General features: G+C 45.8%; 1 protein-coding gene across 1 annotated transcript in view; it reads right to left on the reverse strand.

Annotated features, from left to right (window-relative positions):
• Positions 1–15,297, reverse strand: part of mfn1a (mitofusin 1a) — a 31,671-nt gene extending 16,374 nt beyond the window's left edge. Inside the window, exons 1-7 of the mRNA XM_056293946.1 lie at positions 15,183–15,297; positions 14,135–14,270; positions 11,492–11,654; positions 9,929–10,053; positions 808–916; positions 539–646; positions 15–168 (exon numbers count right to left, since the gene is read on the reverse strand). Of these exons, the coding sequence (XP_056149921.1) occupies positions 15–168; positions 539–646; positions 808–916; positions 9,929–10,053; positions 11,492–11,654; positions 14,135–14,270; positions 15,183–15,297 (910 nt within the window). The remainder of the gene's footprint in view (positions 1–14; positions 169–538; positions 647–807; positions 917–9,928; positions 10,054–11,491; positions 11,655–14,134; positions 14,271–15,182) is intronic.
• Between the last annotated feature and the right edge of the window lie 867 nt (positions 15,298–16,164).

Consider the following 16,164-nt stretch of genomic DNA (forward strand, 5'->3'; position numbering starts at 1 on the left):
CTCACCTGTCTCACCTGTCTCGGGCATGCCCTGGGCTCGGTGCATCCTGGAGCTCAGAACCTCTTTTGCCGATACAAAGAAGATCCTCCCGGGTGCCTCCTCCAGATTGACTACCTTCAGCTCCTCGGCCAGGAAACTCACACAGCGGTCCAGATGCTGCTTCCTCACCTGAATGGCAGTAAGAACCTCACAGTGACTCTGCCAACACAGCACCCATTGGATTTATTTAAAGGGCCACCCAAAGCCAACAGTACATACAATTTTAATAGGAACAGAGCCCTCCCCCCCAGCCAGTATTAGTCTGATCTAAGAACAACAGCAGTGTTCATACGCAGCACGCTGACAATAAACTGAACAAATATTCCTTCTTCTGAACCAATGTGCAGATAGAGAAGTGACACAGAGAGACAGAATAATGATAGTGATGGAGAATTAAAAGGTGTAAATGAATGCAATCCTAGGTGAAACTTTACTGGGGAATATTTCTGGGATATTTCCGTTAGATGGAGAAAGAAGAGGGTGTGACTGGTTTACTCACGTCCTCAATGTATTCCGGCTCACTCACAGATGCGTCCCATCTGTTGTGCAAAATGAAAATGTTGGGTTTGGAAATACGTTCGCTGACTTTGTGGAAGAAAAGTTTCTCCTGAGGACAAGAATAAGACATATAGAGCGAGAGAGAGAAAACTGGATGGGCACAGAGAAGAAACTTATTGAGGGTTTTCAGGGCATTGATACTGAAATCCTAACACACACACACACACACACACACACACACTCTCAGTGATTCAGTTTGTTTTTTCTCACTGTGTTCATCAGCGTAGACTCTGCGTTTCCCACCAGGACGAAGACGTCGGCATCCAGACAGAACTTATCGATCCAGCTGTCCAACTCCAACGTCACGTCTGTTCCAGGGCTACAACACAGCCTTCACTTTATACCTTCTTTTAACTCCTCATTTAATTTCTAGTGCTTTTTCAATTCTTTCCAGAGAAATACAGACCATTCCATAGCTATCACAGAAAATCACAGAAAATTACAGAAAGCTGAATCAGTTCATCTGGACACGACGTTTACTGAGAGAGAAAAACCAATGTACTCCAAGAGTTCATCTGTCACCATCTTACAATGCTGTGATTGCAACTATTCCCCAATCGTCTGTGACTAGTACACATGACCACTGTAACTCTAGTTAATGGTCAAGGTAATTTGCATATGAAACTGGCCGTTGGTTTGAGTGGTTATGCCACTGTATTGTTTATAAGGGTGGGGACACCTGCAGTCACTGTATTGTTTATAAGGGTGGGACACCTGCAGTCACTGTATTGTTTATAAGGGTGGGGTACCTGCAATCACTGTATTGTTTATAAGGGTGGGGTACCTGCAGTCACTGTATTGTTTATAAGGGTGGGGTACCTGCAGTCACTGTATTGTTTATAAGGGTGGGGTACCTGCAGTCACTGTATTGTTTATAAGGGTGGGGACACCTGCAGTCACTGTATTGCTTATAAGGGTGGAGACACCTGCAGTCACTGTATTGTTTATAAGGGTGGGGACACCTGCAGTCAGGTGAGACTGAAGAGGTCACCTTAGATGATGATGAAACGTTTCTGTCAATAAACGTTGTGAACCTTCTGATTTCTTCACCTGGACTATGGAGCATGCATCAAGACATGCCATATCTAATAATTATAATAATTAAATATATTGCATTTTCAAAGTGTCTTTCACAAAACCCGGAGACGCTGAATATTTTAAGTGGAGAAACAAGAAAATACAAGAGAACGGCATACAAGAGAGTTTAAATACTTGGGGTCAACTGCTCAAAGTAACGGGGGTGTCAGGAGTGATTTGTGACAGAAGGGTACCAGCAAGAGTTAAAGGGAAGGTTCACAAGATGGTTGTGAGACCAGCTATGTTGTATGGTTTGGAGACAGTGGCATTGATGAAAAGACAGGAGGTGGAGCTGGAGGTGGCAGAATTGAAGATGATAAAGATTTTCATTGGGAGTGATGTAGAAGGACAGGATTAGGAACGAGTATATTAGAGGGACAGCTCAGGTTGGACGGTTTGGAGACAAAGCAAGAGAGACAAGATTGAGATGGTTTGGACATGTGTGGAGGAGAGATGCTGGGTATATTGGGAGAAGGATGCTGAATATGGAGCTGCCAGGGAAAAGGAGAAGAGGAAGGCCAAAGAGGAGGTTTATGGATGTGGTGAGGGAGGACATGCAGGTGGCTGTTGTGACAGAGGAAGATGCAGAGGACAGGAAGAGATGGAAACAGATGATCCACTGTGGTGACCCCTAACGGGAGCAGCTGACAATAGTAGTAGTAGTAGTAGTTGTTGTCTAATGAGGCTTGTACGTTACTAAATTCAACAAAACTGGAAAAACGGCAACATCCAACTCTGAAACAAGAATGGCAAAACAGCCTGCTAGTAATGCCGGCACGGCTAGTGGCAACAGGCTGGTTAACGCCACAGAGACTCCAGAAGTGGGCTGCCCTATTCCTGTGGCAATGAATGTCCCGACAGATTTACAAGCCACTTTAGAGAAGGCTACACGTGAAATTGCTCAGGTTAGCAGTATTCTGCAGGATCTACAAGCAGATGTCTCAGCGGTGAAAACGTCGCAAGCCAAAATGGACACAGATTATACAGACCATACACAAACTCACTTGTCTGTGTATGGTCTGGGTAGACTGTGGAACTGAATTGCCCTTCTGGAATAAATAAAGTTGTCTGAATCTGAATCTAATTATGGATTTGGAAGTAGAGAAAGCATGGCTTGATAAAGAAGTTAAAAAGGGAGCCTGAAAATATGATGAGCTACAAAGGGCGGAGCAGGACATTAAAAACAGAGAAAAACATCTCAATCTTCGCCTTGTTGGTATGAAAGAGTGCTCTGAAAATGGCAACCCAAGGGAATTTTGTGAGAGCCATCATATCCGAAGCACTGGGCGTAGACCTGTCAGAAATCGAATTGCAGAGGGCACACCATGCCCCAGCTCTGGTACCCGACGTGGATCGACCACCTAGGCCGATCATTATGCGTTTTCATAGTTATTTGGCGAAGGAGCTGGTGCTCACGGCTGCAAGACAGATATTGTGACAAGACAGGAATAGTCTTGAATGACTGTAAGATCTCCTTTGTTCCTGACATGACCAAACAAGTGGTTGAGAAGAGGAGGAAGTTTGCAGACATCAGGAATAAACTCCATGACCTTGACATCAGATTCACACTGGCTTACCCTGCAACTCTTGGATTCACATGGAGGGGAGAGAGAAAAAGCTTTGAAGACCCCCATAAAGTGATGGACCTTATTGCAGAAGAAGCCACAGGAATCAATAATTACATTTGGATAACACGAGCATGTGATATCATGAATAGGTATGTCTGATATGTCCATCACTAGTGGCTTCTGCTGGGATGTTGACTACCTACAACTAGATTTGTTCTCTAGGAGGATTATAATTCTCTGTGCTGATTAGCACCAACAGCTGGAGCTCTAATTCCCATGATGAACACTGGGAATTATGCAGCCATTGGAACTGAGTTAGCAGGCTCAAAAACAGACAAAGCTGTGATAAACGGGATTACGGCCCCCTGTATGGAGGTTGGTTTATCCTTCTATTTCTTTCGTGCTCTTTTCCGACTTAAAGATGGTAAAAAAGCCATTCAGGTTTCAGTAGTAATCTATGATTAATATTGCAGAGCGATAACACAGGTAGTAGAAAATTTAATTTCATGATGTGGGGATTTAGGAAGTTTGTGGGGATGACCACTGCTCGCACCTCATGGACCAATAGTGACAGGTAATGCCTAAAGCCTCCTACAGACTGTGTAATTTTAGCAATCCTATAAGTTTATTGCAAGCCACAATGTGCGATATGGATCTAATAAACTCGGGTACGACATCACGTTTGGTGTATGTAGAGCTCGCAGGCTACATCGCAAGTCCATAAAAAAGTTATCAGCGTACGTGCCGCATCAGTGCGCGTCATCAATCTACGCCGCTGGTTGAGCAACATGACGCCAAGCAGGAATCGAGTCCTATCAATAGTCGTCGCAGCTCGTTTTGTTCAATCCGTGGCATTTGGGTCACAGATGCTAATAGTCTGTTTAGCACCAGCAAAGATGTTACATGGCATTGATCAGTGCGTCATTTTCTGCTGCATTTCTATTGGTTGGTTAGTAGACGTAGGTTGTAGCAGCAGTCACATCGTGAGATGGTCATCTTAAATTTCTGACACTGTCAGACTTTTGTCCCAGAGTATCTTCTGTCACACGACCATAATAATGGCCGTCTTTGAACCTGTCTCACAGTGCGACGTAGGACCACCGTTTTGGAGCCACGACCAAAGATATCGCTATTCAGCGCTTTACCTGTGCCCCCGTCCATAGGGTTAGTGGTTGTGTCAGGAAGGGCATCCGACGTAAAATTTTGCCAGCTCATTATGCAGATTGACAAGACCGCCATCGGTGCTGTGCCCTCACAGGGTGCCGATGGAAACTGCTGCGAATCTGCTGTGGCGACCCCTGGGTAACAGGGAACAAGCCGAAAGAAGGAAAGTCATCTTCCATCTGAGACGGCCCAAATCGCAGTCTGTAGGAGGCTTTAGATGGGCACTGTTTGGTTATGTGTTTGAGATGGGGAGGTGACTGGACGTCCAGGTAGCACACTGGTCTATTCCGTTGCCTACCAACATGGGGATCTCCGGTTCGAATCCCTGTGTTACCTCCGGCTTGGTCGGGTGTCCCCACAGACACAATTGGCCATGTCTGCGGTATGTGTCCTGGTCGCTGCACTAGCGCCTCCTCTGGTCAGTCGGGGTGCCTGTTTGGGAGGGGGAACTGGGGGGAATAGTGTGATCTTCCCACGCGCTATGTCCCCCTGGTGAAACTCCTCACTGCCAGGTGAAAAGAAGCGGCTGGTGACTCCACATGTATCGGAGGAGACGTGGTAGTCTGCAGCCTTCCCCCTGAGCAGCAGAGGGGGTGAAGCACGACCGGGACGGCTCGGAAATGTGGGATAATTGGCAAAGTACATTGGGCAGAAAAAAAAAGGGGGGGGGGATGGGGAGGTGACTGTCTCAAAGATTTCATATTGTTGTTCAATTTTCTATTTTTGTTTCTTTTGGAAAGTTTGGTTAGTTCTGTTTTGGTGTTTTGCGCAGACTAGCGTTCCATGACGGCATACAGGTATTGTGTTTTGGGTTTGACAGCACAGGATTTTAAGTATCTCTTAGATGAGCCTACTCAAATAATATCCTTATGTGGAAAGCATACTTCTGTTAGTAGAGCAGTAAAGGAATAAGAATGGCTAATGCACCGAGCCTATTGGCTGTGTCTGCGAGTGGGAAGCTGGATGTGGGTATATGTCCTGCTCACTGCAGGATCCTCCCATGCACTATGTCCCCCCGGCGAGACTCCTCACTGTCAGGTAAAAAGAAGCGGCTGGCGACTCCACATGTATCGGACGAGGTATGTCTGTAGCCCTCCCTGGATCGGCAGAGGGGGTGGAGCAGCGACCGGGAAGGCTCAGAAGAGTGGGGTAATTGGCCGGATACAATTTGGGAGAAAAAGGGGTAATAAATAAATAGACAGACAGACAGACAGACAGACAGACAGACAGACAGATAGACAGATAGACAGATAGACAGATAGATAGATAGATAGATAGATAGATAGATAGATAGATAGATAGATAGATAGATAGATAGATAGATAGATCAAATAAAGCTGAGAACTGACCAGTAGCAAACGCAGTGATTCTATTACAGACAGCAGTGCAGTCTTGGTAGAGTGACCCCCAGACTGATTTGGATCACACAGAATGTCCCCAGAAAGGAATTCAGAGACTTGGATAAAGACCAAAGACCGTGTGCTCAAGAAAGAAAGGGTAGGAGTGAAACCGGTCTGTAGTTACCCTATCTCACCCTATCTCCAGGGTGAGACACCCAGACACCCTACGGAGGAAACTCATTTCAGGCACTTGTATCCGCTATCTCACCCTTTCGGTCACTACCCAAAGCTCATTACCATAGGTGAGGGTTGGAACGAAGATTGACTGGTAAATTGAGAGCTTTGCCTTCCGGCTCAGCTCCCTCTTCATCACAATGGTCCAGTACAACGTCTGCATTACTGCTGATGCTACACCAATCCGCATGTCAATCTCCCGCTCCATCCTATCCTCACTCATGAACAAGACCCTGAGATACTTGAACTCCTTCACTTGAGGCAACAACTCAACTGGGGATGAAAGAGAGATTCTTTATCTTAATCGAACTAGTTGGTTCTGACAAATCTGACCATCGGCCTCCCAATCCGACCATCACTTGGGTGCAATCTGTGGCGGATCCCATCGTCCCAAACAGCTGTTTGCCATATCTCCTGACTGGAATACCATGTCCAGTGGGAAATCCATTTCTTGTGGGCGAAATGAGGGAGTTTTTACACTGATGACTTTTGGAACTTGGAACATTAGGACTCTTCTTGATGGGAATGACTCTGATAGACCAGAACGACGAACTGCCCTTATTGCACAACAACTCTTTCTCTTCAACATCGATTTTGCGGCTCTCCAAGAGACAAGACTTTCAGATGAAGGCCAACTCAAAGAAAAAAGTATCGGATATACGTTCATATGGAAAAGATTACCAGAAATGGACCGCCAAATTCATGGAGTCAGCTTTGCAATCAGATCCAAACTTGTCCATCACCTGAATCTAACACCTGTCTGTATTAACGAACGCATCATCTCCATCAGATTACCACTCCAAAATGGATACTTCCTGACTGCCGTCAGCGCTTATGCTCCAACTCTTGATGGTGATGAGACGAAAATAGCTTTCTACAACACCCTATCAAGAACTATTTCCACCGTTCCAGCAGCTGACAAGCTCATCCTTATGGGTGACCTCAACGCTCGCATTGGCAGAGAAAGTACAACATGGAGCAACATCATTGGGAAGCATGGAGTCGGTAAATGCAACTCAAACGGAAGCCTTCTCCTTGGCCTCTGTACGGAACATGGCCTCACCATCACAAATACTATCTTCCAACTCAAAATGAGCCAGAAAACTACCTGGATGCATCCGTGATCCCACCACTGGCATCTCATTGACTTTGTGATTGTACGCATGAAGGACCGATCCAACGTCCATGTCACCAAGGTACTCCCGCATGTTGATGATTGTTGGACCGATCATAGGCTGGACATCTCCAAGCTCCATCTGCGACTCAAACCCAAGCCCAGATGCCCTGCCATGACCATCCTGCTAAAGAAAATCGACGTCCGAAAGCTTGAAGATCTCAGCGTAAGAAGAAGCTTCCAGAATAAGATCCCAGAAGTCCTGAAGGATGTTGCCCTCATCGAAAACAACCCCATATCAAATTGGATAAACCAAAAAACGACTCTCCTCGCTGTAGCTAAAACCGAAATTGGTATTCTCAAAAGACGTCACCAGGACTGGTTTGATAACAACAACCAGGAAATTCTCAACCTGATCAGCATAAAGAGTCAAGCTCGTCTCTTCTGGGAGAAAGATAGACCCTCCAAGACAAAAGACGAGCACTACAGGAAACTGAAGTCAAACACCCAAGCTCAACTCCGCTCCATGAAGGAAGCTTGGTAGCAAAGTAAAGCCCTTGAAATCCAGGGCTGTGCAGACCAGAAACACCTCCATGACTTCTTCTCTGCTACCCATGCCATCTACGAGCCCATCAAGACCGCAACAACACCAATGAAAGCAGAGGACAACATAACAATTCTGAGGGACGATGTAGCCATCAGTCAAAGATGGAAACAGCACTTCCACCAGCTTCTCTGCAAACCATCACGAGCGTCTTCGGACTCCCCTGATGGCTTATCTACTCTGCCGCAAAAACCGTGGATGTCTGCATCTCCTTCCGCCAAGGAGCTTCAAACAGCAATCGCTCAGATGCACAACAACAAAGCAGCTGGACCCGATGGAATCCCTGCAGAAATGTACAGGTATGGAGGACTACCTCTTCGGAAGCAACTGTAAAAAATCATCCTGCAGATCTGGGAAACCCGGACCACCCTGGCTGATTTCAGAGACACAAACATTGTTACCATTTTCAAAAAAGGGGCCCGAGGAGTGTGCGGCAATTGCAGAGGAATTTCCCTCCTCTGAACAGCTGGGAAAATTCTGTCGCAGATCGTTCTGAATCATCTCAACACCCAGGCCAAAGAAGTTCTCCCCGAATCCCAAAGTGGTTTTCGATCCCACAGAGGAACCACCGATATGATCGTTGCAGCAGGAGAAGGCAAGAGCACAAGAGAAGACAATGTTTTTTATTTTTTTGGACCTCGAGAAAGCGTTTGATTCTCTTCCGAGAGCCATTTTGTGGGACGTGCTATCCAAATTTGGATTCCCTGACCACTTCATCCAGAGGATTTGCACCTTCCATGATGACATGAAAGGCTGTGTCTGTTTCCGTGGAACCCTTTCCGAGCCTTTCCCCATGAATTGTGAAGTAAAGCAAGGCTGTGTTCTAGCGCCTCCATTATTTTCTTTATATCTGGCTGCTCTCTTGCAGAAGACAGATCGGTCACTTGACGGTAAAGTCAACATCCATTACTGCTTCGACGGCAGCCTGTTCAATCTCCAGCGCTTGAAGTCTAAGAACAACTCATCATTGAGCTTCAATATGCCGATGATAATGCTGCTCCTGCCATGACTCCAGAAGGTCATCAATCGATCACCAACTCCTTTGTTCAGGTCTACGAAATGTTTGGCTTTTCTGTGAACATCAAGAAAACCAAAACACTTGCTGTTGTGCCTCAGGATACTCCAGGAGTTCCGCTTCAAATCACCATCCATGGCCAACCTATAGAACAAGTTCAATCCTTTCAGTACCTTGGAAGTATCCTCGAAGAAACATGCAGTCTAGAACCGGATATCACCAACAGACTGAAAGCTGCCCACACTGCCTTTGGTCGACTTTCTCACCGTGTTTTCTATGATTGTGATCTCAAGACATCAGCCAAAACCATGGTTTACCGTGCAGTGGTTCTTTCAACTCTCCTGTACGGCTGGGAATCCTGGACCCTCTACAAGCACCAAATCCGTAAACTAGAATGCCACCACCAGCAAAAACTGAGAAGTATTCTGGGAATTTCCTGGCAAGAATGGGTCACCAACAATCAAGTTCTCGAAAGAGCCAATCTCCTTTCCATCGAGATGACAATTGAACGTCACCAGCTGCGGTGGCTTGGCCACATCCAGAGGATGCCAAACGACAGACCCCCGAAATATATCTTATACTTCGGACTGACTGAAGGTCAAAGAAAAAGAGGAGCTCCCAAAAAATGCTACAAGGACTGTATCAAGGGAACGCCGATCACCTTCAACATCAACCCGAAGAACTGGGAAAAAGTAGTGTAAAATCGAAAATACTGGACAGCTGCCTGCCTGGCTCCATCAAGGCTGAAACTGACAAACAAACGCATGCGGAAAAAAAGCACCATCGCCGAAAAATCCGCCAAGAACAGAGAGCCACAGGAAAGGGTCCAACCCCTACTATGGATCCTTCTGTCATTTGAGTTGTGTGTGTGTGGGGGGGGTGTCATCATCTGCCAAGGGGGTTTCGGGGATGAGATGGTACTGGAACGGCACTAAATGTTTGGACCTGTCAGGATTATGGATAATGCATAAAGTATTGCAGCCAATCCGATGGGCTGTTTGTTTAGTGTCCGCAGGCTTGTGTGTACTGCATGTTTAATCTACGTACATCACCCCGGCATTCAATCTTCACAGTGCAGTCACCAAATCAATAACTTTAAAGGTGTGCTTAATCAGTATCTCTTGGAATGGATCCTCGGACACAAGAGACGCCAACGACGACGGTTCTGACAGAGGTCAGAACAAGGTCATAGTGGTGGTGTGTGTGTGTGCTTACCTGTCCATGAGAACCAGGTCGTCTCTCAGCAGGGCGCAGCGGGTTTTGGGCCAGAACACTTTGACCAGACTGCCAGAGTCCAGAGCAGGATCCATGTGCAGGGCATGAGCTAACTGGTTAACCGTCTGAAGAGGAATGATGAAGATGGAGGAGTTGGGGGGAGGGGGGGCAGAAAGGGGGATAGGGGATGAGGGTTATAGATTTCTGACGTGTACTCAGTGCTCAGGGAATTTATAAAATATTGAACCATAATCTGCATTTTCACCCAACCTCAACCACATATGAAGAACTGTTAAAAATCCAATATGCATCAGAAATTGAATATCTCACCTGAAGTCACAAATCAAAAAATCAGTTATCAGATTCCTGACACGAGACAAGGTAACAGATTTAAAGGCCCAACCTGTGATTTCTATGCCCATATCAAATTGAGGTGTATTCAAATACATAACTGAAGAGTTTGTGTAATAGATGGTAAGTTAATCATTTTGTGTCTTTCTCAACCGATGATAATTTAAAATATGGGTCTGTTTGACTCCAATCTTGACAACCATTAGTGATGTGAACAAAGCTTTTACAGGATCAGAAAACATTAGAAACTCGGATTTCGTTGTTGTTTACTGTTAGTCCTTGTATTAAGACACTTGTCAATCAATCTGGGAGTGACGGCAGCTTCCTGTGCTGTGGTTTGTAGTTTGCTTGCATTTTTTTGTTGATTTTTTTCTCCCTTTTTCTCCCCAATTGTACTTGGCCAATTACCCCACTCTTCCGAGCCATCCAGGTCGCTGCTCCACCCCCTCTGCTGATCCGGGGAGGGCTGCAGACTACCACATGCCTCCTCCTACACATGTGGAGTCGCCAGCCGCTTCTTTTCACCTGACAGTAAGGGGTTTCACCAGGGGAACATAGCACATGGGAGGATCACGCTATTCCCCCCAGTTCCCCCTCCCACCCGAACAGGTGCCCCGACCGACCACAGGAGGCGCTAGTGCAGCAACCAGGACACATACCCACATATGGCTTCCCACCCGCAGACACGGCCAATTTTCTCTGCAGGGATGACCGACCAAGCCGGAGGTAACACAGGGATTTGAACTGGCGATCCCCGTGTTGGTAGGCAACGAAATAGACCGCTACGCCACCCAGACACCCGTAGTTTGGCTCACATTTGAATTAAGGGTTTTACCTTTAATAATATTGAACAATGACTTTTCTTCAGTAGTGAATTTGTCTCATTCCTCTGACATGTAAAGTTCAGATTCGCTGCATTTTGGTCAAACTGCAACAGCAGACTTTCCTCACTACTTCTTGTAAAACTTTATTGACGTTTCCTTATACTTGCAGGCATTTTTGCACCTATGCAGAGCCAGCATTCTCATCTTTATAAAACACACACCTCATATACAGATTAATAAGACTGTTTTAGATTTTTTTCTAAATTACTGGGGTGATGTTTAAGTGAGCAACACGTCATCATCATCATCATTGTGTGAAAAGGGACTTGGTGGCTCAAATAAAATAATAATCTAAAACAACTTCATCAACATGGCAGTCATCTCCTACATTGACACTCCTCCTCTCGTTGGAGGCCTCTGTGGTGAGGAAGGCCTCCTCGCCATCCGTCCCCTCCACCCGCAGGAAGCAGTTGGTGGTGTGACCGATGCCAGTGGGCAGCACGCGGTCTCTCAACATGGCGTTTATCACTGTGCTCTTCCCATTACTAGTCCTGAAAAACAGGAATATCTGTCTGCATATGATAGTTTACTGATGTACTCAGTGTGTGTGTGTGTGTGTGTGTGTGTGTGTGTGTGTGAAGCCTCCTACAGACTGTGCGGTTTAGGCCGTCTCAGATGAAAGATGACTGAAAGGAAAGGACTCAATTCCTGCTTGGCGTCATGTTGCTCTACCAGCGGCGTAGATTGATTATGTGTGCTGATGTGGCACACACGCTGATGACGTTTTTATGGACTTGTGTTGTAGCCTGTGATTCAGTAGTGTTGTCATCGTACAGTCTAAACACACCACACTTGGATGTGATTCAGTAGTGTTATCGTCATACAGTCTACACACATCACACTTGATGTGATTCAGTCGTGTTGTCATCGTACAGTCTACATACACCACACTTGATGTCTCACATTGCAGTGTGGCTTGCAATAAACTTATAGAATTGCTAAAATCGCATTCTGTAGGAGGCTTTAAATGCAACCAAATGATTTATGTCACACAGATGGGATACATACCCACAATTGACAGATCCAAAGTCCTGACCCTCTTAGTTATTGTTGCTAGGTCACACAAGCTTGAATAAAAAGAAACATGGTGACACAGCCAACGCTGTTTCCGTTTAGCCGGGTGCCACAGTGTGTATTAGATAGTTTCTGGGTGTTAGGCAGTATAGCTTCAACTACAGAGGTATAAAGTTGATCAGCCACAGCATGAAGATTTGGGAAAGAGTAATAGAAGCTAGGTTAAGAGGAGAGGTGATGATCAGCATCAGCAGTATGGTTTCATGCCATGAAAGAGCACCATAGATGTGATGTTTGCTTTGAGAGTGTTGATGGAGAAGTATAGAGAAGGCCAGGAGAAGTTACATTGTGTCTGTGTGGATTTAGAGCTGCTGCAATATGGACAACTATGTGCAATAATCCCATGCACTATTCTGAGCTTTAAAAGCCGCTGTTATCTTTGTTTTGTTATCATTTTTGCGAACTTATTTTTACTTCCTCACTTATTTACACAAAATGTTGTTTGTTCTTATTTTTGTCTTGTTTTTTTAATCATTGACCTTGTCTGGTGTTGCTGGTCTGAGAGTCAGCAAATTAAATTTCGTTTTGTGCGCACAATGACAATAAAGTATCTTATCTTATCTTATATGACAGGGTGCCGAGAGAGGAGGTGTGGTATTGTATGAGGAAGTCGGGAGTTGCAGAGAAGTATGTAGGAGTGGTGCAGGATATGTATGAGGGCAGTCTGACAGTGGTGAGGTGTGCAGTTGGAATGACAGATGGGGTCAAGGTGGAGGTGGGATTACATCAAGGATCGGCTCTGAGCCCTTTCTTGTTTGCAATGGTGATGGACAGGTTGACAGACAAGATCAGGCAGGAGTCTCTGTGGACGATGATGTTAGCGGAGGACATTGTGATCTGTAGGGAGAGTAGGGTGCAGGTTGAGGAGAGCCTGGAGAGGTGGAGGTATGAACTGGAGAGAAGAGGAACGAAAGTCAGTAGGAGCAAGACGGAGTACCCATGCGTGAATGAGAGGGCGGACAGTGGAATGGTCAAGATGCAAGGAGTAGAGGTGACGAAGGCATATGAGTTGAAATACTTGGGGTCAACTGTCCAAAGTAACGGGGAGTGCGGAAGAGAGGTGAAGAAGAGAGTGCAGGCAGGGTGGAGTGGGTGGAGAAGTGTCAGGAGTGACTTGTGACAGAAGGGTACCAGCAAGAGTTAAAGGGAAGGTTTACAAGATGGTTGTGAGACCAGCTAAGTTGTATGGTTTGGAGACAGTGGCACTGATGAAAAGACAGGAGGTGCAGCTGGAGGTGGCAGAGATGAAGATGATAAGATTTTCATTGGGAGTGATGAAGAAGGACAGGGTTAGGAAAAGGACAGCTCAGGTTGGATGAGCAAAAAGCATTATTTTATTTCTTCTTTTTGAAGGGCCATGTTTTGCAGTGCGAGTGATGGAACGTTCTCTCAGTATTTATTTACTGAGCATGCACAAAGACGTTTCTCTCAGTGAGCGTTGTGTCCAGACCAACTGATTCACCTTCCTGTGATCTCCTTACCTGGATTACTCAATATGCATCAAGACACTATACAAAACGCAAATCCTTTGAATAACTTATGCCACAGAATAAGAAGTAATGCAAACAAGTCGAGACTGAAGACAGTGCTATCTGTACTACGGTCATGTCGCTCAGCGTTTTCCAGTCTTTATCATATAAATCCATTACACACCTGTATGTCTCCATCTTTTCCACGTAATGACGGCCTGTCATTTAAAAGGGGTTTATTTTAAGCTGCAGAAAGAGACAGACGGGTGGAGTTTACTGCACTTCAGTGCACATTAGTGTTAAATCTGATCTGACGTGCTCCTGTGTGACTGGCTGGAGAGCTTAATGTATCTGCTGACGTCGTCCTTTAGACAGCTTACGTCTCTACGTCCCTCCACGCTGTCTGTCCGTCTGTCTCTGGATCTCACCTGCCAAAGAACGCCACCTTCATGTGTCTTCGAAGGAGGACCTCCCTGATGGTTGCCAGTTTGGTGGTGCAGGTCTGCATTTCAAGCAGCTGTTCCTCCACGGCGACCGGGCCCAGGTCAGCACTCCTCCATGCCTCTGAGGTCAGAGGTGAGAGTCACTGCTTTAGTAAAACACAGTTCTACTGTCTAGAGTTTATCACTCAGTAACGTAGATAAATACAGATGAATAAACCTGTAAAAGTATTCTTATTTTGATAACATACATGTGAGATGCAATGTTGCCTCCTTATTCATTTGAATTTATTGAAATCTTATTTTTATTCTATTAATCATTCACTTGAGTGTTGTGCCATCAGGCAAAAAACGAACGCTTTGATTTCACTCTTGCCCCAGAATCTGTATCAGTCAGTACAACACGCGCTCTTCTTGTTCCTCATAGCATGGAAAATTGGCTCATCATAGAAGTTCTTTTCTTTTTTTTCCTTCCCCAACTGTATCTGGCCAATTACCCCACTCCTGCGAGCCATCCCAGTCTCTGCTCCACCCCCTCTGCCGATCCAGGGAGGGCTGCAGACTACCACGTCTCCTCCCATACATGTGGAGTCACCAGCCGCTTCTTTTCACCTGACAGTGAGGAGTTTCACCAGGGGGACGTAGCATGTGGGAGGATCACACTATTCCCCCCAATCCCCAACCCCCCGAACAGGTGCCCTGACAGACCAGAGGAGGCGCTATTGCAGCCACCAGGACACATACCCACATCCGGCTTCCCACCCACAGACACAGCCAATTGTGTCTGTAGGGACGCCTGACCAAGCTGGAGGTAACACATATCAGCTCTTCTTGTTCCTCCTAGCATGGAAAATTGGCTTATTATAAAAGTTCAAGCATATAATTAAAAAAAAAAATTTAAGTTTTAACTTTTAGGTCATTTGTGTGACTACTACCCAGACAAACACCAACTCCCAAATCAACATCACATGATACAGATGATGAGGTCAAAGGGCAGAGTATTTATGAAGAGATTAGTCACAGTAGTTCCTCTCACCCTCGACAAAGGCCGAGCCCTCCTTCACAAACACCAGCAGCACATCAAACACACCGCTGATGGTCTGCTTTGCCACCACAAAGCGCCGCAGGGGGGAGGGGTCACAAGGCTCCATTCTCACTTCCTGGAATGACAGGGTCCATGAAAACACACACACACACACACACACACACACACACACACACACACACACACACACACACACACACACACACACACACCTCTCCAGACATAGCGAATCTCTCTCTGTCTTTACCTCAAACTTTGGTTTTCAGAGTCTTCAGACAGACGGTGCGGTGAAAATGACACTCTTTCAGTCTTCGTCTCCTTCTTCCTCTTTAGTGGCAGAACCAGCACAACACTCTGCTCCATCGAAACCACCATCCATCTGGATCAAATCAACCTGTGGGCCAACGTCACCTCTTCAGTACACAAATCTGGACCTACACAGCTACTGTGTGTGTGTGTGTTGGACCTGTCTGAGCACGTGCAGGCTAATCCTCTTAGCGGTCTTAGCACTCCAGGTCGGGCAGTGTTACACACCTGTAGAATCTTGATTTCACTCCAACAGGCAACAGAGATGAACACACACTCACACACACACACACACACACACACAAAATGGATTTTCAAAACCAGTTCTCTATGGTTGGGAAGAATTTTTATTTCTCAAAGCAATCAAAAAGCTGATGAGGAAGGGGCTACTCATCATGTCTCATGACGACATGTTCAATAAACAAAATACAATAAAAGTTCCTGTTAATCTAACTGTGCCGGCTATTTCATTGCTTAACATTTCATTGATATTAGATTTAATTTGAGATACTTTATTGATCCCCGTAGGGAAATTACACTCTGCATGTAGCCCATCCTAGCTGTGTAGCTAGGAGCAGTGGGCAGCCGCCGTGCAGCACCCGGGGACCAACTCCAGTTTGTCTTGCCATGCCTCAGTCAGGGGCACAGACAGGAGTATTAACCCTAA

Source organism: Lampris incognitus, chromosome 14, assembly GCF_029633865.1.
Source record: "Lampris incognitus isolate fLamInc1 chromosome 14, fLamInc1.hap2, whole genome shotgun sequence".
Taxonomy (NCBI): domain Eukaryota; kingdom Metazoa; phylum Chordata; class Actinopteri; order Lampriformes; family Lampridae; genus Lampris; species Lampris incognitus.